The sequence below is a fragment of the Sturnira hondurensis genome, unplaced genomic scaffold (genome assembly GCF_014824575.4).
Source record: "Sturnira hondurensis isolate 20B ecotype Veracruz unplaced genomic scaffold, ASM1482457v3 Scaffold0007501, whole genome shotgun sequence".
NCBI classification, from domain to species: domain Eukaryota; kingdom Metazoa; phylum Chordata; class Mammalia; order Chiroptera; family Phyllostomidae; genus Sturnira; species Sturnira hondurensis.
Window position 1 is genome coordinate 169,714 of NW_028080132.1, and position 23,181 is coordinate 192,894.

The 23,181-nt window shown below is 39.4% G+C and overlaps 1 protein-coding gene across 1 annotated transcript; it reads right to left on the reverse strand.

The window, feature by feature from the left end:
* Positions 1-16,824: 16,824 nt before the first annotated feature.
* Positions 16,825-21,794, reverse strand: LOC118991429 (serine/threonine-protein kinase PAK 1-like; the record flags this gene model as incomplete). The annotated part of the gene is made up of 2 exons (XM_037052645.1): positions 16,825-18,174; positions 21,529-21,794. Coding segments are annotated over 2 exons (353 nt in total), but the record flags the coding sequence as incomplete, so codon positions are not given.
* Positions 21,795-23,181: the final 1,387 nt, after the last annotated feature.

The window sequence follows — 23,181 nt, forward strand, 5'->3', positions numbered from 1 at the left end:
CGGGCAGGACAGACTTAGGCGCGCAGGCGGGGTGCGGGGCAGACTGACCAAGGTTGCACATTCGCACACAGTGAGACGGACCACACAGGCCCCAGGGGGCGGACCCAGTGGTGGAGGGCTGACAGTGGTGGCACACTCGCGTGCAGTGGAACGAAATGCGTGGGCCTGGTGACGGTGGTGGCTGTGGCACCGGTGGGGGACGTGGCGGCAGGCGGCAGACAGGAAGCCATTGTCCCTCTTTGATCCCGCCCCCACATACAACATCACAACCCAGTGACTTAGTTGCTCTGCTCTAGTGAACACTTTAGGGCTCCGATCCTGCTACGGAACAGGCATGAACAGCCCAAAAGATGGCGCAAGAAGAACTCAAAGTCCCAGAGCCGATAACTCTCAGCAACCGAGAAATTGCCAGCCTCTCAGAAGCACAATTCAAGACACTGTTTATCAGGATGCTCACAGAACTGGTGGATTATAGTCACAAATTAGAGGAATGAATATATGAAGGCTAAACTAATTGAAATGAAGGGAGATGTCCAGGAAACCAATAGCGATGGAAAGGAAACTGGGACTCAAATCAATGGAATAGACCAGAAGGAAGAACAAAACATCCGACGAGAAAGGAATGAAGAAATGAGAATTCAAAACAATGAGGAGAGGCTTAGGAGCCTCCAGGACATCTTTAAACGTTCCAACATCCGGATTATAGGGGTACCAGAAGGGGGAAAGAAACAGCCACAAGTGGAAAACGTATTTGAACAAATAATAAAGGAGAACTTCCCCAGTCTGGTAAAGGAAATAGACTTCCAGGAAATCTAGGAAGCTCAGAGAGTGCCAAAGAAGTTGGACCCAAGAAGGAACACACCAAGGCACATCATAATTACATTAGCCAAGACCAAAATGAAGGAGAGAATCCTAGAAGCAGCAAGGGATAAGGGGACAGTCACCTACAAAGGAGTACCCATCAGACTGTCAGCGGATTTCTCAAAAGAGACCTTACAGGCAAGAAGGGGCTGGAAAGAAGTATNAAGTTTTAGTAACAAAAACGCAGGCAAAACATAGAAAATTGAACTGTACAGAAGTCTGACAACAACAAACCACTCAGCCAGACCGGTAAGAGGGGCAGAATCATTGTCAGAGTGGGGTCAGGCAGGAAAGATCGTTCGGTCCTACCGACCCAGGAGTGTAGGCAGCAGCGGTTGGTGGACCCCAGCATGGGGGGGCCACAAGCGGACCCAGTGAGGGCGCAGGGCGGCTAACTGACCGCAGTCACACATTCGCGTGCAGATAAACCAAGCGAAGGAGCGAACAGTGAGACAGACCGCTCTGGGTAGGGCCCCAGCAACAGGAATTAGTGCCTGAAAGCACCAACTGGACTTTCTCAGGGTCCAGGGGCCGGGAGAGGCTCCCAGGCTCACAAAGAGTTCGTTGGAGAGACCCACAGGGTCCTGGAGGGTGTACAGGCCCACACACCCAGGAACCAGCGCCAGAAGGACCCAATTTGCTTGTGGGAAGCCGCAGAGGGGACAGAAATCCAGAGAGAGCGGAGCAAAGCGCCATTTTTTCCCCTCTCTGACCCCACCCCCACGTACAGCGTCACAACTTAGCAATGGGGTTGCCCCGCCCTGGTGAACACCTAAGGCTCCATCCCTCATACATAACAGGTGCTAACAGACCAAAATATGGCTCAAGAACAGCTCAAAGCCCCAGAGCCTATAATTATAAGCAACCAAGAAATAGCCAACCTTTCAGATGCACAATTCAAAACACTGGTGATCAGGATGCTCACAGAACTGGTTGATTTTAGTCACAAATTAGAGGAACAAATGAAGGCTAAACTAATTGAAGTGAAGGGAAATGCACAGGAAACCAATAGTGATGGAAAGGAAACTGGGACTCAGATCAAGGAAGTGGACCAGAAAGAAGAAAAAAATGACCAGACAGAAAAGAATGAAGAAACAAGAATTCCAAAAATGAGAGGCGTAGGAACCTCCAGGACATCTTTAGACATTCCAACATCCGAATTATAGGGGTACCAGAAGGGGAAGAGGAACAGCCACAGGTGGAAAACTTCTTTGAACAAATAATGAAAAAGAACATCCCCAATCTGGCAAAGGAAATAGACTTCCAGGAAGTCCAGGAAGCTCAGAGAGTCCCAAAGATGTTGGACCCAAGAAGGAACACACCAAGGCACATCATGATTACATTACCCAAGATTAAAATGAAGGAGAGAATTCTAGAAGCAGCAAGAGATAAGGGGACAGTCACCTACAAAGGAGTTCCCATCAGACTGTCAGCTGATTTCTCAAAAGAGACCTTACAGGCAAGAAGGGGCTGCAAAGAACTATTCCAAGTGATGAAATCCAAAGACCTACAGCCAAGATTGCTTTATCCAGCAAAGCTTTCATTTAGAATGGAAGGGCAGATAAAGTGCTTCTCAGATAAGGGCAAGTTCAAGGAGTTCATCATCACCAAGGCCTTATTGTATGAAATGTTAAAGGGACGTATCTAAGAAAAAAGGTAAAAAATATGAACAGTGAAAGGACAGAAAACTCACAGTTATTAACAACCACACCTAAAACAAAAGCAAACTAAGAGGATAGCTAGATCAGGAGTGGAACCATAGAAATGGAGATCACATGGAGGGTTAGCAACAGGGGAGTGGGAGGAGGAGAGGGGGGAGAAGGTACAGAGAATAAGTAGCATAGATGGTAGGTAGAAAATAGAGGGAGGGCAAGAATAGTAGGGGAAATATAGAATCTAAACAACTTGTGACACATGGACATAAACTAAAGGGGGGAATGGTGGGGGAGGGGTGTGCAGGGTGGAGGTGAATGAAGGGGGGAATGGGACAACTGTAATGGCATAATCAATAAAATATATTTTAAAAAATAAAAATAAAATAAAATAAAATAAATGTTAGTGGCGTGGGAGTAAAAACATAATGCTTGTAGAATGCATTTGAATTTAAGCTAACACCAAATTAAAAGGTACTGAGATTATATATATTTATTGTGAACCTCATAATAATCACAAGCCAAAAACATATAACAAAGTTAAAAAAAAAGTCAAGGTCAATGTATCCAAACATAACACTAAAGAAAGTCATCAGAGCCCTGGCTGGCGTAGCTCAGTGGATTGAGCGCAGGCCTGCGAACCAGATGATTGCGGTTCGATTCCCAGTCAGGGCACATGCCTGGGTTGCAAACCAGTTCCTTGCAGGCTAACTACCAGCAGGGGATGCACAAAAAGGCAACCATACATTGATGTTTCTCTCCCTCTCTCCTTCCCCTCTAAAAATAAATAAATAAATAAAATCTTTAAAAAAAAAGAAAAAAGAAAGTCATCAAACCACAAGGCAAGAGAATAAGAACAGAAAACAACTAACAAAATCAGTACACACCTATCAATAACTACTGTAAATATAAATGGACTAAATGCTCAAAACAAAAGTCATAAGGTGGTGAATAGAAAAAAAAGACCCATCTAAATGTCGCCTGTAAGAGATCCATTTAAGAGCTAAAGACACACTTAGACTGAAAGTAAAAGGATGCTTCTATGCAAATGGAAACAAAGAGAAAGTTGGGGTACCAATGCATATATAGGATAAATTAGACTTTAAACAAACAGTGTGACAAAAGACAAAGAAAGGTATTACATAATAACAAAGGGGTCAATCCGAGAAGTGGCTATAACATTTATAAATACTTATACACCCAACATAGGATCACCTAAATATATAAAGCAAATACTGCCCTGGGTGGTGTAGCTCAGTGGATTCAGCATGGACCTACGAACCAAAGGATCGTGGTTTGGTTCCCAGTCAGGACACATGCCTGGGTTGCAGGCCAGTTCCCAGCAGGGGATGCATGAGAGGCAGCCATACATTAATATTTTTCTCCTTCTCTCTTTCCCTTCCCCTGTAGATAAATAAATAAAATCTTTTTTTAAAAAAGCAAATACTAACAGACATAAAGCGAGAAAATGACAGTAATACAATAGTAGGGGACTTTATACCCCACTTATCAATCAACCAGACAGAAAATAAATAAGGAAACAATAAACTTAAAAGATTCATTAGAGCAGATAGAATTAATAGATATATACAGAAAATTCCACCCCAAAACAGCAGAATATACATTCTTTTCAAGTGCACATGAAACATTCCACAGGACAGATCACATGCTGAGTCACGAAACACGCCTCAATAAATTTAGAAAAATAAAAATCATATCAAGCATCTTTTGTGATCACATTGGTATAAAACTATAAATCACAAGAAAAAATGGAAAAAACACAAACATATGGAGACTAAACTAGATGGTATTAAACAATCAACGGGTAAACAAAGAAAGGAAAAAGGAAGAAACAAATACCTTGAGACATAAAAATGGAAACACAACATTCAAAAATCTATTGGACATAGCTAAAGCAGCCCTGAAAGGGAAGTTCACAGAAACACACACCTACCTCAGGAAGCAGGAAAATCTGAAATAAACAACCTAACCTCACACCTAAAAACACTAGAAAATAAAGCCAAACAAAGCCCAAAGTGAGTAGAAGGAAAGATGAAGAGTGGAAACAATGACACAAAGACTAAAAACATTTAGAAAAGATCAATAAAAGTAAGAGCTAGTTCTTTGAAAAGATAAACAAAATTGAAAAACCCCTAGCCAGATTCATCAAGAAAAAAAAAGAGAGGTCTCCAAATAAATAAAATCAGAAATGAATGAAAAGTTACAACCAATACCAAAGTAATACAAAGAATCATTAAAGACTACTATTTACAATTATAAAACACCACCTTGCACAACCTGGAGGAAATGGATAAATTCCTGTAAACAAACAATTTTCCAAAACTGAATCATAAAGAAATAGAAAATCTGAATAGACCAATTACTAGCAATGAAATTGAATCATTAATCAAAAAAGTTCCTAAAAACAAAAGTCCAGGACCAGACAGCTTCACAGGTGAATCCCATAAAACATTTAGAGAAGAGTTAAAATCTATCCTCAGATTTTCCAAAATTTGAAGAAAAAGGTACACTTTCAAACTCATTTTACATGGCTAGCTCTACTCAGATACCAAAACCATACAAATATACTATAAAGAAAAAAGAAAACTACAGGCCAATATCCCTGATGAACAAACACAGATGCAGAAATCCTCAATAAAATATTAGCAAATTAAATTTAACAATACATTAAAAGGATCATACACCAGGATCAAGTGGAATTTATTTCAGGAATGCAAGGATGCTTTAACATTCACCAAAAAATCAAGGATATATACTACATTAATAAAACAAGAGATAATTACGATCACCTCAACAGATGCAGAAAAGCATCTGACAAAATTCAACATCCATTTATGATAAAGCCTCTCAATAAAGTGCTCACAGAGGAATTTAGCTCAACATAATAAACACTACATAAGACAATGATTAAAAGCTAAAAGCTTTTCTTCTGATCAAGAAGGAGGCACAGGTAAACACGGCTCACATCCTCGCACAACCACAGCAAAAATTATAACTAAACTACAAAACAACTATCACCCAGAACCGTCAGGAAATCAAACTGTGTGAACATCTGACAACCAAGGAATTAAAGAAGTCATATTCATTCAGATGGGCAGGAGGGGCAGAGACATGGAGATGCAGAACTGGCTGGCCCCACACACACATGTGGTGAATAAAAATCAGGAGTGATAGCTCGGAAGCAAGGGATACCAGCTCCACATCAGACAACCCAGCCCAGGGCTCCAGTGCCAAGAAGGTAAATCCCCATAATTTCTGCCTGTAGAAAAACAGTACAGATTGGGGCAGAGGAAGAAACTGCAGGCTTCTCAGGTGTCTCCTCTTAAAGGGTCCACAATGGACTTAGGACTTACTGAGACTCACTCCCTCTGGGCTCGAGCTTGAAGGGCACCAGTGGCATATGGGGAGAAAGAAAAGTGCTAGAGGACAACTTCCTCCTGGACAAAACTCCAGAGCCCAGGAAGCACCCAAGGATCCTTTCCTAAGCACTCCTTAACACAGAGCCACAGAGCAGCAGCACCGTATCTGATACTCCATCAACCTGCTTCACACAGGTTGCCCTACCTTAGACTGAAGGCTCTGGCTCAACCAACTTACTGGTGTGCTTTCTGACATTAGGCCATGCTACTAAGACAGGAAGTCAAAGCAGTTCTACCTAATACATAAAAATAAACACAGGAAGGCTAGGTAGGCTGCCCAAATGAGACAATGAAACATGGCCCAAATGAAAGAACAGAACAAAACTCCAGGAAAAGAACAAAATGGAGATAAGCAATCTATCAGATGCAGAGTTCAAAATGCTGGTTATTAGGACACTCAAGGAACTCATTGGGTACTTCAACAGCATAAAAATGATGCAATCAGAAATAAAGGTTACACTGAACAAAATGAAGAAAAATTTATAGGAACCCACAGTAGAGTGGATAAAGCTGAGAATCACATCAATGATTTGAAACACAGGGAAGAAAAAAACATTCAATCAGAACAGCAAGGAGAAAAAAAGAATAAAAAAATGAAGATAGGGTAAGGAGCCTCTGGAATAACCTTAAATGAACTAACATTTGCATCATGGGGATGGGATGCCAGAATAAGAGGAAGAGCAAGAAATTGAAAACTTATTTGAAAAAAATAATGAAAGAAAATTTCCCTAACCTGGTGAAGGAAATAGACATACAAGTCCAGGAAGTAAAGAGAGTCCCAAACAAGATGGACACGAAGAGGACCACACCAAGACACAGAATTAAAATGTCAAAGATTAAATATAAAGATAGAATCTTAAAAACAGCAAAAAAGAAGCACATAGTTACATACAAAGGAGTTCTCATAAGAATGTCACCTGATTTCTCAAAAGAAACTTGGCAGGCAAAAAGGGCTGGGAAGAAGTATTTAAAGTGATGAAAAGCAAGGACCTACAACCTATATTACTCTATCTAGCAAAACTTTCATTTAGAATGGAAGGGCAAATGAAGTGCTTCCCAGACAAGGTAAAGCTAAAGGAGTTCACCATCACCAAGCCATTATTACGTGAAATATTAAAGGGACTTATTTAAGAAAAAGAAGATCAGCCCTGGCTGGTGTAGCCCAGTGGATTGAGTGCGGGCCTGAGAACCACACGATCGCAGTTCAATTCCCAGTCAGGGCACATGCCTGGGTTGCGGGCCACTTCCCGGCAGGGAACTCACGAGAGGCAACCACACATTGATGTTTCTCTCCTTCTTTCCTTCCTTTCCTCTCTAAAGATAAATAAATAAAATCTTTATAAAAAAGATCAAAACTATGAACATTAAAATTGCAATAAATTCACAACTATCAACAACTGAATTTAAAAAACAAACTAGGCTAAAAAGCTGAACAGGAACAGAATCACAGATGTGGAGATCATTTGGAGGGAGAATGGGGGGCATGGGAAACATGCAGAGATTAAGAAGCATGATTGGTAAGTGCAGAACATGCAAGGGGATGTTAAAAACACTACAGGAAATGGACTAGTCAAAGAACTTACATGTATGACCCCACAGGGAAGAACACAAGGCGGGGATTGCCAGATGGAATGGGGGTTGTTGGATGGAGGGTAGTAAAGGGGAAAAAATTGGGACAACTGTAATAGCATAATCAATAAAGTATATGTATATTGTATATATATATATATATTAAAGATATTATTTATTTATCTTTAGAGGGGAAGGGAAGGAGAGAGGGAGAGAAATATCAATGTATGGTTGCCTCTCGTGAGTCCCCTGCTGGGAACTGGACTGCAACCCAGGCATGTGCCCTGACTGGGAATCGAACCGTGATACTCTGGTTAGCAGGCCCGCACTCAATCCACTGAGCTACACCAGCCAGGGCTTAAAGCACATATTTTTAAAAAGAATAATTTTTGGAAAAAAGAAAAGTTAAAAGCTTTTCCTTTAAGATCATGAACAAGACAAGGATGCCCACTCTCACCTCTTTTTATTCAATCTTGTATTTAAAGACCTAGCCACAACAATTAAGAAAAAAAGTTAAAGGAATCCAAATCTGAATGAAAGAAGTAAAGCTGTCACTGTTTTCAGATGACATGATACTATATACAGAAAACCACGAAAAAATATTAGAAAAAATGAGTTCAGTAATGTTACAGGATATAAAATTAACATACAGGTATCTGGTGCATTGCTTTATACTAATAATAAATTATTAGAAAAAGAAACTGAGAAAACAATCCCATTTACAATCACATTGAAAAGAATAAATACTTAAACATAATTTAACCAATGAAGTAAAAGATCTGAAAACTATAAGACTTTGACGAAAGAAACTGATGACACAAATAAATGGAAAGATATACCATGCTGGATACACCATGGACTGGAAGAATTAATCATTTTTAAATGTCCATGCTACCCAAAGCAATCTACAGATTCAATGCAATTCCTATCAAAATCCCAAAGGCATTTTTTACAGAACAAGAACAAAGAATTCTAAATTTGTATGGAACCACAAACAATCCCAAATAACCAAAGCAATCTTGAGAAAGAAGAACAAAGCTGGAGGTATCACATTCCTGATTTCAAAATATAATACAATGCTATAGTAATGGAAACAACATAGTAGTGGCACAAAAACAGACACACAGATGTCAAAGGAACAGAACAGAGAACCAAGAAACAAATCCACATTACATCATCAATTAATCTATGACAAAGAAGGCAAGATTATACAATAGGGAAAAGACAGTCTCTTCAATAGATGGTATGAGGAAAACTGTACAGCTAAATGCAGAAAAAAAAAGAAAAGAAAGAAAAGAAAGGAAGAGGAAGGAAGGAAGGAAGGAAGGAAGGAAGGGAGGGAGGGAGGGAGGGAGGAAGGAACTGGTTCACTGTCTTACACCATATACCAAAAAAAAAACCTCAAAATGGATTAAGGACTTAAATGTAAAACCTGAAACCATAAAGTTTCCTAAAACAAAAACACAGGCAGTAAACTCTGACATCAATCTTAGGAATATGTTTTGGGCCAGTTTCCTCGGGTAAGGACAACTAAAGCAAAAATAAATGAAGGGAACTATATCAAACCAAAAAGCTTCTGCACATAAAAAAAAAGGCAACCTACTGAGTGAGAAAAAGTATTTGCAAAGTTTATATCTCATAGGGGGTTCTATCCAAAAGACATAAAGAATTAATACAAACAACTCAGTATCAAAAAACAATGTGATTAAGAAATGGAAAAAGGACCTGAATAGAAAAAAATGTGTTATTTTTCCAAAGAACACATACAGATGGCCAATAGGTACATGAAAAGATCCTCAATATCACTAATCATGAGTTAAATGCAAATCAAAACTTCAATGAGATACTACCTGACACCTGTCACAATGGCTATTATCAAAAAGACAAGGAATTACAAGTTTGGTGAATATGTAGAGAAGAGAACCCTCATCCCCTATTGCTGGGAATGTAAACTGGTTCAATCATGATGAAAAACAGTATGGAGATTCCTCAAAAACATTTAAAATGGGACAACCATATGATCCAGCAATTCCACTTCCGGGTATTTGTTAGAAGACAATGAAAACACTAATTTCAAAAGATATAAACACCCCTATATTCACTGCAGCACTATTTACAATAGCCAAGATACACAAGCAACCTAAGTTTTCATCAGTTGTTCAATGGATAAATAAAATGTGGTACATATACACAATGCAATATAATTTGTCCATAAACAGAAAGTTACACATCTTTAAAGAATTGAAAAAAACATAAAACATGTTAACCTAGAATTCAACACTCAATAAATACATTTTTAAAAAATAAATGTGAAATAAAGACCTTTTCAGATATTCAAAACTGGAAGAATTAATCCCAGGTGACTTATACTACAAGAAATATTAAAGAAAGTCATTCAGTATGAAGGAAAAAGTTACCAGGTGGGAATGGCATGTACATGAACATATGAGGTGCAGTGGAAATATTAAATATGTTAGTGGATGTAAAATAATGATTTTCTTATTTATAAAATCACTTCAGAAGATAAAAGATTGAAGCAAAAACAATAACAATGAATATCGCAGCTTATGACAATTGTAAAAGTAAAATGTATGACAATAGTTCGAAGATCAGAAGCAGGGAACTGAATGTGTGCTTTTGTACTTATGTGAACTGGTATTAAATCACTTGAAGATAGATTCTGATAAGTTAAAGTAACCTCTGGGGAAAGGTGTGTATATATATATATATGTATATGTATGTATGTGTGTGTGTGTGTGTGTATATATATATATAATAAGCCAACAAAGGAAACAAAAAGAAATTATAAATATTATTCAATCCAAAAGAAAACAAGAAAAAGTGAAAAAGGAACATGTAACAATAAACAAAAAGAAATCAAATAGTAAATGCCAGATTTACACCTAAATATATCAGCAATCCCTTTCTAGGTAAATGGACTAAGCAAGTGGTGCAGTTAAAAAAAACAACACAAATTGTCTAAGTGGGTTAAAATGACAACACCTACCATGTGCTCCTCACAAGAGGTTGCTTTAAGATAGAAGATAAAAGACTGGACAAAGAGATGTACCTTGTATATGATGTTTATCAGTGTTGCATTACCAGAATAATGTCATGTACCAACCAGAGACAAAACCTCAGTCACCTATAAAAATAAGCATTTACTGTTGACATACCTGAGCTGAATGATTACCATATTTTGCCATGTGTAATGTGCACCCATGTTTTTGACCCAAACTTTCAGGATAAAAAATCTTTCATTTTAATTTTTTAACTCAGTTTTTATTTATTTATGTTTAAATACTTGGTTTTTATATTATAAAGGAATTTTAGCATTTTTATGTAACAAAAGAAATTTTATGTAACAAATAATTATAAAACACAAGAACAGATACAAGGTATTTCAGGTACTACCAATGTATAATGTGCATCCTTATTTTTCTCTCAAAAACTTGGGCAAAAAATGTATGCATTATACACAGCAAAATATGGTATCTGTTCTGCTGATCCAGACTGGGCTCAGCCAGTATGACCACGGTGACCTAGCACTGTTCCGGGTGTCACCAACCAGGTTAGCCTGAGCATACTGTCATGGAGATGGAAAATGCCTAAGAAAGCAAGTTCCCATGTGCAAGCCCATTTACAGCCTTTACTTCAAGGGATGTCATGAAGAGGATGTCAAAGGCAAATGAAGAGCTGGTCAACCTATGGTAGGAGAGCATTACAAATTTACATGGCAAAGGCTGTGAACACAAAGGGTGTACTAAAGCAAGGTTAAGAGTTGGGGCCATACCTCACTATATTAACAGCAGATCAAAAACCCTTGAGGGGAAAAAGCATTAGTAGAGACAAAGAGGTACATTCATAATAATGAAAATGATTTTTTTGTAAAAAGAAATTTCAATTTATAGGCACCCAATCCATATAGCCTCTATGGAGAAAAAGACAACTCCACAATCATAGTGGGAGATTTAGTGCACCTCTCTCAATAAATGATAAAATAAACAAATAAAAAAGTCTGTAAAGATATAGAAGATTCTTTTGTTTCCCTTGTCTGAAGAGATATATTGAATAAAATATTGCTATAAGCAATGTCTGAGATTTTACTGCCTATGTTTTCTTCTAGGATTTTTATGGTCTTGAGACTAACATTTGTTTTTTAATTCATTCTGAATTTATTCTTGTGTGTGGTTTGAGAAGGTGATTTAGTTTCCTTTTTGTGCATATAACTGTCCAATTTTCCCAACACCATTTATTGAATAAACTATCTTTAGCCCATTGTAAGTGCTTGCTTCCTCTGTCAAATATCAATAGACTATAAAGACATGTGTTTATTTATTTTGGGCTCTCTATTCTCTTCCATTGGTTTATACGTCTATTTTTATGCCAGTACCACGCTGTTTTGGTTACTATGGCTTTATACTATAGTTTGATATTAGGTAGCATGATTCTTCCAACTTCGTTCTTCTTTCTCAAAATCAATGTTGCTAGACAGGGCCTTTTGTGGTTCCATATACATTTTTGAAGTGTTTATTCTAGTTTCATGAAAGACATCATTGGTATCTTGATAGGAATTGCCTGAATCTATAGATTGCTTTGGGAGGTATGTACAATTTAATAATGTTAATGCTTCCTATCCATGAACAGAAAAAAAAGGGAGGTTCCATCAAACTAAAATTTTTTGCACAGTAAAACAAACCATCAACAAAATAAAAAAGACAACCCACTCAATGGGAGAACATATTTGCTGATATATCTGCAAGGGATTAATACCCAAAATTTATAAAGAACTTATAAAATTCAACAACAACAAAAAAACCAATCCAACTAAAAAATAGGCAAAGGACTTGAATAGACACTTCTCGAGAGAGGACATATAGATGGCTAATAGACATATGAAAAGATGCTCAATGTCACTAATCATCAGAGAAATGCAAATTATAACCACAGTGAGATTATCACCTCACACTGGTCAGAATGGCTGTTATCAATAAACCAACAATCAGTAAGTGCTGCTGAGGATGTGGAGAAAGGGGAATCCATTTGCACTGTTGGTGGGAATGCAGACTGGTGTAGCCACTGTGGCAAGCAATATGAAGATACCCCCCAAAAAGGAAAAATGGAACTGCCTTACAACCCAGTGATTCCATTTCTGGGAATATACCTGAAGAAACCTGAAATCACTAATTCCAGAGAATATAAGCATCCCTATGTTCACTGCAACATTACTTACAATCTCCAACATATGGAAGCAGCCCAAAGGTCCATCAGTAGATGAATGGATAAAACAACTATGGGACAATAACACAATGGAGTACTACTCAGCCATAAAAAGAAAATCTTTGTGACAGCATGAATGGGTTTGGAGAACATTATGCTGAGTGAAATAAGTCAGTCAGAGAAAGACAAGTACCATGTGATTTCACTAATATGCAGAATTTAATGAACAAACTGAACTAACAGCAAGAGACAGACTCAGAGAGAGCAGGGTTAGTGGGTAAAGGGGTCAAGAAAAAAAAGAATTCACAGATGTGGACAACAGTATGACACTTGTGGGGTTCGCTGGAGGTGTGAGGGGGAGGAATGTTGATGGAAAAATTGCAGTTAAAAATAAATTTTAAAAAGATATAAAAGATTCTAACAACTTAACAAACTAATCTAACAATTATAAAACACTGTACTCAATGACTGCAGAATGTACATTCTTTTTTAGTGGAAATTCAATATTTATCCAAAATGATGATGTATTGAGCCATACTAGTTTTAATAAACTTCTAAGTATTGAAATCTTAAGAATATATTTTCTATTACATTGCAATTATACCAGAAATCCTTAAGAAAATTACTAGAAAATTCCACATTTGGAAATGAAAAACCATCATTTAAAAAATTTTTCTTTTTCTTTTACACTTTACATTCAATATTACATTAATTGCAGGCATACAGCCCAGTGCTTAGACATTTCTATAATTTAAGTGACCACACAGAGAAGTCTAGTACCCGCTGGCAGCATACCTAGTTCACACAACACTATCGGCTGTATTCCCTGTGTTCCACTTCACATCCCTAGGACTATTTTGTAACCACCCATCTGTATAGCTTAATCCCTTCACCTTCTTCACACAGCTCCCCAACCCTCTCCCATCTGGCAACCATCAGTTTATTCTCTGTATCTATGAGTCTGTATTTTCTTTATTTATTATTTAGATTCTACATATAAATGAAAACATATGCTATTTGTCTTTTTCTGTCTGACTTATTTCACTTAGCATGATATCCTCTAGCTCCATCCATCTGGCATAAATGATAACATGTTTTTTATTATGACCAAGTAATATCACATCTTTATCCAACTGTCTATTGATAGGCACTTGTATTGCTTCCATATCTTGGCTATTGCAAATAATGCTGCAATGAACATAGAGATGCAGATACCTTTTTGAATTCGTGTTTTGTATTTCTTCTGATAAATACCCAGAAGAGGAACTGCTGACTTATACGGTAGTTTTACTTTTAATTTCTTGAGGAACCTTCTCTATACATAAACATATTTTTTAAATCCATGGATCAAAGTAAAATGCTCACAATGAAAATGAGAAAAATGTTTCAACTAATTAAGAATGAAACTACACTAACTTAGTTTTTATGTTGCAAGTGTCCAATTACTGATGTCCAATTACTGAATACAGATGTTTCGAACAAACGCTCCGAGAATGAGCACGGTGAACAGCTTGAACACTCAGTGAAAGGCAGCACGTTAGCCAGAATCATCGCCACAACCGCTTCCCCCAAACCTACAGGTCCTTTAACTTTGGGTCTACCAGCCAGCGCAGCCAAGTCCACACTAAAAATTCAGTAACGCTTAGGGAAAAAAACGAACCAACACCGTTTCCCTCCCAGACCTGTCCTCTGACCTCCAACCCACACACCCGACAGCCTACGGAGAGCCAGAAACCCCGGCGTGCCCGCCAGGCGGCAGGAACTACCACCAGCCCCCGCACACCGGGCAGACTGCCTCCGGCTCCTATTCTCAGACGTTGGACAGCCCGCGGCGCTGGGCTGTGGTCAGGCAGCGGAGCCCTCGCACCTGGGGGACTTCAGGGGAGGCCGACCCGCAGGCCAGCCCCGGGTCTGGGGGCTTGGGGACGTTGCCCCTGGGGCACCCGCGCAGGTGGAAGCCCCTCGGTCTCAGCTTCCTCCAACGAGTCCTGCAGTGACGCCCACTCCAGGTTCAACGGCCCCAGCGACCTGACTGGTCCAGGTGCCGGGGGTTTGGCTGACAACTGGATATATGAGTGTACCTCCCATTTCGGGACATGCTTCTGTGGGAAGCTCGGAGGTGGACACCCTACTTACGGTGACGCCAGAGCCTGAACCAGAATCTGGATTTCGCACTGGCCCAGTCCAGCGTCTCTCAAGATGGAGCCCGGCTGAAGGGGCGCGAGGGGGTGGGCGTGGCCTCAGGTGCTCCCTCAGGTTCCAGGAGGCTGAATTTAAAGCCCGCCCCCAACCTCCGCGCTGAGCAGCGCTTTTGAACTGTGCTTCTAGAGTATGCGCTCTGCTTTGTTCTGCTTCAGTTCTTACTAACAAGTGTAAACTTAGTTCTTGTTCATCATTAAGTTCAGGCATTATTTTTTGTAGCCTGGTTGTTCAGACTGCTTTTTAGTATCTTTCTCTTTTGTCCTAAGCTACTTCAAACAATGGGTCTGTTTTAGCTTTGTTCAAACGTTGATTCCTCCATTTCTCTAGCTCTGGCCTGTTTTGAGCTCTAAATCCTTATGTCCAACTGCCTGGGTTCTTAACAGATGGCTGAGAGCCGAGAGAACTTTGTAGGGTGTGTTAGGTGGAATTCTAAGATAGCACCTTAATTTCAGCCCAATAAGAAGAGGCATGCTATCCACCTAAGCTATGCCCAGAGCTCTGATGTATAGAAACTCTGAGATAATTTGTGCTATTTTAAGCCATAATGTTTGTGGTAATTTCTTACATAGCAATAGGAAACTAACACACAGGATATGGGTATGTTCAGTACCAAAATAAAATTAGACAGGCAGCAAATGGTCTGCGAGTAGAGAGTTTCAGAGTTCTCTTGCTTCCATTACTCTCCAGATAGCGAAAGGCATGGAAACACGCCGTTAAGCTGCCTGAGCATAAAGAACGTTCCATCAGCTGAGTGGATGTCTAGACATCCCAGCAGTAAACAGTCATCCCTATAACGTTTTAATTGAGTGTTGGAAAGTTCATAGGTCCACCAATGCTTCTGTTGGAACATCCAACTAATCAGACAACTCCAATAAGATTGCAGAGGGGCAATCAGCTAACCTCAGGCCTCATCAGACTAACCAGTTTCCCATTGCAATCTCAAAGTGAGGAGGTACATTCTTTGGATTCTCATCACTTCCACACCATCATCTAACATTCCTTCTCTCTTACACATAACAATCCAACTGTACTTGTTTTTTCAGTAGCTGCATGGAGGATCTCCTGTGCCTTTGTATTTTTTGTCCACAAAACATTATTAGCGGACACCAATCTTAATACATTGACCCCTTGACCTAAAAGCCATAACCACATAGCATTAGAAGATCTGTCAGCTCACTTAGTTATGTCCTTCACCTGAAGGCGGGGCTGGGGAGTGTAATGGTTAAATTTATGTGTCACCTGGATTCGGCCATGGGGTGCCGAGTTTCTGGTTAAACATTATTTCTGGGTGTGTTTGTGGGGTGTTTCCAGAAGAGACTGGCATTTGAACTGATGAGCTGAGTGAAGTAGATGGCCCTCCCTGATGTGGGTGAGCATCAGCTAACTAGTGGGAGGCCTGAAAGGATCAGAACGGTGGAGGAAGGTTGCTTTCTGTCTGACTATTGAGCTGGGACACTGAACTTCTGCCCTTGGAGCTCCTGATTCTCAGACATCAAACTCTGACTGCAATCCACACCATTGGCTCTCTGGCTGTCAGATTTCCAAACCACACCACTGGCTTTGCTGGGTCTCCGACTTTCGGACACAGGTCATGGGTCTGCTCGGGCTCCATAACTGAGTGAGCCAATACCTTATAATATACAAACATTTTGCCCCATTTCTCTTTATATCTAAAAAGTGTTTAAAAATATACATTCAAATATATAGTGATAGAGGCATTTTATCTGCACTTAAACTCAAATGGTTCAAGAAGAAAAAAATAGATATTTTATATTTTTTCTTAAGTTTTGTTAAGTTTGAGATTACTTCAAAATGAAAAACCAGAAAATAAAGAAAGGAAAATGGGAAAGGAAAGAAGAAAGAAAGGCATATACTCCGAGTAGAGTACTTTCATATCCTTTTATTGAAGGAAATAAAACTTGTGCTGCAGAGGCAGAGATACCTCAGAGCATGACAAGGTCGCCAATGGGGCTGACATGACAAGCCACAATGCTGGCCAGGGGCCCCACCACAGTGGGAGGACCAAAAAACACAACAAAGATAGCAGGAGGTAGCAAACATCCCAAACACCCAGTGCAAGAATTTCCATTTGCAGAGAGCTTGGCCATGCATTGTAAAAACAGGGTCCTCTCATCGTCGGCAGATATCATCTCAAGCCACCAAATCCATCCAAAACTAACATGTAGTCTCAGATTTGGAGATCCTTCCCTTTGACCCAAAGATTTGGGCCATCAGGAGATCTCAGTTCATCTTCGAGCTCCTTACCTCAAGAGGAAAAAGAGACTGAGTTATTAAAATATCCTATAGATATAGCTGGACAGGTGCTGATGTCCAGGCTTGTTCTAAAAGCAGCTATTTTTTTTTCCTGACTTCCCACAATGTTCTCACCCAGAATATGCCCTAGGAAACTTCTCAATGTTCTAAACAAGGACAGAATGGGGGCAGCAGCCTACGGGATGCAGGGAGTCAAAAGCTGCTACATAGCCAAGACCATTTCACAAGAAATAGCACAGGGAAACTACTGGGTCAAGATCCTCCCAATCAGCTGCTAGGAATATACACAAAGAAAAACGTGGTAGCTCTCTCTCCCGTGTCAGGATCAGCTGTGCCATAGTCATGGTCCAGGAAACGGAGCCATTTCGTATCCCTGATAGACTATCAACCACCATGTCATTCCTCAAGCTGTTCCAGCTTTCAAGTACAATAAGGTGTTTGGGCAGTTCAGTTACAGAAAATCAAGCACTAAAGAAACTTCAATCAATTACAAATCGATAATGTTAGAAAGCCAAAAATTTATATAGCCAAAAACTGATTGGCTAGGGTTTTGAGGAGGTGGTGTGTGGAGATTTTGCTGTGTAGAAATAGGAGTCCAAGAGTTTATTCATATAAGCCCTGATCATAACCACCTTCACATCCACAAATTGGGAGGAAATTCCCTATTTAGAGGGCCGTCATCTGATCAGTCAGCTTCAGTCCTCTTCAATGCTGGGCACGTGATTTCCAAAGAACAAAGTCTTGAGAGCACTAGACCAGGAAATGGGAGGAGCAAGGCAAGGAAGAGAGAGCATCAGGGGCTGGAATTTCTGAAATGAGCATTAATTTCACAGAAGGCTTGGCACAATGAGGCTGGGGTGAGCATAGTTTCAGTGATTGTTCTTAGTTGCCTCCTTTGCTGCAGCGATGAGTGGAGTGAGGCTGGAGAGGGGCTTGGCAATCTTCAGGAACTGATGCTAGAAAAGAAAAAAAAGCAAAATATACATTACTATTTATCACTTTTCCTCAGCAACCATTACAAGATGTTAAGGGCATCCTTGTTTGCACAAGATGCTACCAAGAGAGCTTCAGATCATCTCCAAATTGAGGGACATTTGGCCCGTGAGGCTCAGCTGGTTGAGCGTCATCTGTGGACAGAAGGGCCATAGGTTTCATTCCTGATCAGGGCACATGCCTAGGTTGTGGGTTCAGTTCCAGTCAGGACACCTGTGAGAGACAACCTATGAATGTCTCTCTCCCTCTCTCTCTCCCTCCCTTCCCCTCTCTCCAAAACCATGTACAATAAGCATGTACTTGGGTGAGAATTAAAAAAAAGTAAAGATAAACCATTTAGGAAAACTGGCAGCATCTACCTTTCACTAAACCCAATCCATCCTACAACCTCACAATTTCACTCATAGGAATATTTCCAAGAGAAAGGATTTTGTGTATCCACCAAAGACACACACAAGAATGTTCTCAGCAGCTTTACTTATTGCAGTCATAACAGAAAAGAACCTAAATGTCCAAGAGAACAGAGGAGTGAAAAATGTTATAGTCATAAAATACTACAGAAAATTACACAGAAATTAAAAAATAGACAATTGATACACCAACAATAAGATGAATCCCACGGATGGGGGGTGGGATGGGATGGGAGTAATAAACAGAAAACTGTACTTGAAAAATAATTAAATAAAAAAATTGGAAAAAAAAAAAAAGATGAATCCCACGAACAGGCTGGGTGAAAGAAGCCAGATTCAACAGAGCTCATATTCTGTTAGGTTAAGACTAAACTAGAGATAATGAGAATAATGATTACTTCTGGGAGAAGGTAGTGACTAATCACGACTCAATGGTGTACCACAAGACTGCGTTTCAGGAGCACTGATCTCACAGTTTGCTGTGCTATCCTTGAGTCCAGTTAGGCTAATTAATGCAGCAAGGTCTTGGTCGCTAGCTTGGTCCTTTCCCAAATGACTTTCACTGGACTGTACTTTGAGCCACACCCAAAAATATCAAAGAAAATCATTAAGGAGAAAACACCATATGAAAACTACATCGATATTTTCAACAAAACAGTTATGAAAAACAATTCTGTATGTAAGTCAAAGCTTCTTAACCCAAAATGATTTTTCTTACATGTAAGTAGTGAAAAATCTTCGTGTCTTGAAGACGGGGATGTTTCTTCCATTTGGTAAGAAATGTGGGAACTGCAACATTTCCTTTCCTGCCCTGACTACCAGGAAGCTAAGAATGAAATGTGAGGTTTAAACAAAACTATTTAACTCAAATTATCTGCATATTTGACTTTTTTGCCATCCTTAGAAGTAAGTCCCTTTTAAAATCATTTTTGTGTATGTGCGTAGACATGCACACACATAGGCATAAATATATATTCTCTGCTAGAAGTTGCTTCAACTGCCTTCTGGACAGAGATGGGGTAAAGAGGTACTGAGAACGAGAAGTGACTATTATTATGAAAGGAATAAAAAATGTGGCTCAGTCATGCAGATATGAATTCCAACAACACCCTACGTACTTCTATCCACACATGTGTGTGCACAGAAGAAATAGATGTGAAGCTTTCATTATTTTAGATTCTGAAAGTCATGGTTTTGAACATTTCCAATGGATAGTAACAAGTTAAAGAGCCAATGTCCTCAGACCACGTGTTTCTACAATCCTCTGAGTTGAGAAAGCAGCATGATCCAACACCCAGCTGGGAGGCTCCACTTCCCTTCTCTAGATAGTGAATAAAGTGAACTAGATAAACCCTAAGTCTCTTCCAGTTTTAACACTGTTTGAGGCAAACACATAGTGGCCAAGAACATGCATACTTAAGAGCCTAAAAACATAGGTTGAAATCCCAGATTCACTGCTTATTGGCTATATGATCATAGAAAAGTTATTAAACATTTGAATCTTTAGTTTGCTCACATGTAAAAATGGGAATAATAGAAGCTCTAACTCTCAGAGTTATTATAAAGTCTGATAAAGATTCAATAGAATGTATTTATAATAGTTATTATATCAGGAAGAAAACTCTAGGGGGCACTAATCTTTCAATAACTATAAGTTGGTACCTAATTAATATCTTCACCAATCACACAGTATTTGCACATTTCCCAATGCCCAGGGTTTCCAGAGCAAACCTCATACGAAAGGCAAAGGAATCCTATTTTGTACAGCCTGTTGTAAGGGGTTTTTAGTCCTAAAGGATCCTAGAGACTATTTGATTACACTTGGAAGAACCAAGATCTTATATCTAATAGACCAGTGCTCTTTAACCAGTAATCCCAATTACAAAGCCATGAGAAATATGTTCCACAGGGTAACACTTCAATGAAGGTAAATACTTGAAGCAATTCTAGTCAACAAAATTTTTTCTTCTGCGTTAGATCCTGGGTAGAAGAGGAGACCTGAAGATCAATAAAATGGAGGTTACAATCTAGCAGGAAAAACAGAGATGATCCTAACTAACTTTAAGGCAGGGCAGTGCAGTAGGTCCTGCTCTGCCCTGCCCTGCTTAGTTGCTCTTGGTCCTCATAATGCAAAAGTAACTGGCTGTGGATGCCTATGGCAGATTAATCACTGCCATAAAGTTGCAATACTTATTATTAAATCACCATCGGCAATTTAGTAAAATGCACAAGTAATAAAAAATTGTACCTGAAACATAAATGTTAAATCCAAATATTGTGGCCCACTAAAGGTAGTTTTTACAAGCATATGAAATAATGATGCTGTATATTAAGAACTAAACAGGCAGCAGTATGAAAAACCCTGACTCTAGGCTTCCCGAGTACCACTGCCATCATCCGAGAGGGTTTCCAGTAAAGAAACTGGGAAGACTTGAAGAGCTGCACTCTTAACTATCTCCTAAATTTATGTCCTCTGATATCCTTTACTGACAATGCATCTTTTGAGCTTATCTTTCAGTAAAATATAACTTTGTAATATTTGCATGTCATAGAGCTTCTCCTTAATACTCAAACTCTGCTAGACTACATCAGGCAGAACAAAACAGGTGCTAAAGAAAGATCCAGGCAAAGTTCAACCAGTTCTCAGAAAGCAGATTTGTAAGTAGAGCCTAGGAGAACAGAGAGTTGCAATAGGCTGAAGAAGAGCCCCAGGGAAGAACATGAACAAAGGCCCAGGACGAAGAAGGCTGGGGGCCTAGGAATATAGGTTGAGTGTAGAATGCGGTAGGAGAGAAGCCTGCTTCTGTTATAGCCTCACAGTACCTAACAGACAGAAATGAAGCAAAAAAGGCTTGGTTTAGTGATTTCAAGAATCAGGTGCTTCCCTGTATAGGGAGAATTAATTACCTGTAGCAACTCTTTAGCAGAACCTCTCTTCTCCACATCCATTTCAAGACAGCGGTTCAGAAAGTCTCGGAAGATAGCTGACAGCTTCTCTGGGTTCTGAAGCTCAGGGGTTCCATTGGTGGCAATGAGGTACAAGGCCTGGCAACACAAATGGAGAATCACCTTAGATTCCAACAGAGGTTTCCAGACATGACCCTTAGAAATACGGTCAACTGCTTTATGCCTCAGACACAAGGAGGCAGCTTTGGTACACTGGTAAGAATGACCTAAGGATCAGGTTTAACATTTAAAAGCCACGTGACCACATGCAAGCCAGTGAACTTCTGACTTCCTCATCTGTAAAATAGGGATGATAATACTGCTTATCCCATGTCTGTAAAAATAAAATAAGATAATACATTGGAAAGGACTTTGTAAATGTATGAAGTATGTTATAGACCCAAAGGTTTATTATTCTTGATCACAGATCTATGGGGTTTATTCACTTAGGCTGATAAGTTAAACATCTGCCAATTTGTTGGAGGAAATTATCACTGATGCCTTCAGAAATAATTTCTCAGACATCTAAGAACTGATCTCTTTCAGCAGGAAAGGAATATGAAAAGGAGGTGTTCTATAAAGCAGCGACCTGTTTCAGTGTTGTCTTTTTAGTCCCCTAACATGAAGCGTCTTCTGGGAAAGGTGAAACAACAAACCAAACCAACAACAACAACTACAGCAACAAACCAGAGTGATACTAAACCTTTCCAAGCACTCACCACTTCAATTCACAAAGTGCTCATGAAGCTCTGTCTCATTTAATGACCACAAGAACTCTGGATAGTATCGGACTGGCCAAAAAGTTTGTTTGCTTTTTCCCATAAGATGGCTCTAGTACCACTTAGTTGTTTTTAACTTCATTTGAAACAATTTTGTTAGATTACACTATGACAGCTGTCATATCAGTATGTATTTTTTTAAAAAAATTAAAATTGGTGAACTTCTCTATAGCCTTTTTAACATTGAAGAGGGAAGAAAATATGCAACATTTTGTCATATGTTGCTTTATTATTTCAAGAAGGATAAAAACGCAACTCAAATGCAAAAAATCATTTGTGCAGTGTATGGAGAAGGTGCTGTGACCGATCGAATGTGTCAAAAGAGGTTTGCGAAGTTTCATGCTGGAGATTTCTCAATGGACGATGTTCCATGGGTCACCAGTTGGGAGTTGATAGCAATTAAATTGAGATATTGAGAACAACCAACATTACGCCATGTGGGAGACAGCTAACATACTCAAAATATCCAAACCAATTATATTATATTTTTTCTCCCAATTTTTTATTTAATTATTTTTCCAGTACAGTTTTCTGTCTATTACTCCCATCCCATCCCACCCCCATGCTCTCCCCTCCCTCCCATTTCCACCCTTCTCAGTTGTTGTCCATGTATCCTTTATATATGTTTCTCTAAATCCCTCCCCTATTTCCCCTGAAATTCCTTCCCCTCTCCCCTCTGGTCACTGTCACCCTGTTCTCTATTTCAGTGTCTTTGGTTATATTTTGCTTGCTTGTTTGTTTTGCTGTTTAGCTTCCTGTTAAAGGTGAGATTATATGGTATTTGTCTTCAACACCTGGCTTATTTCACTCAGCATAATGCTTTCCAGTTCCATCC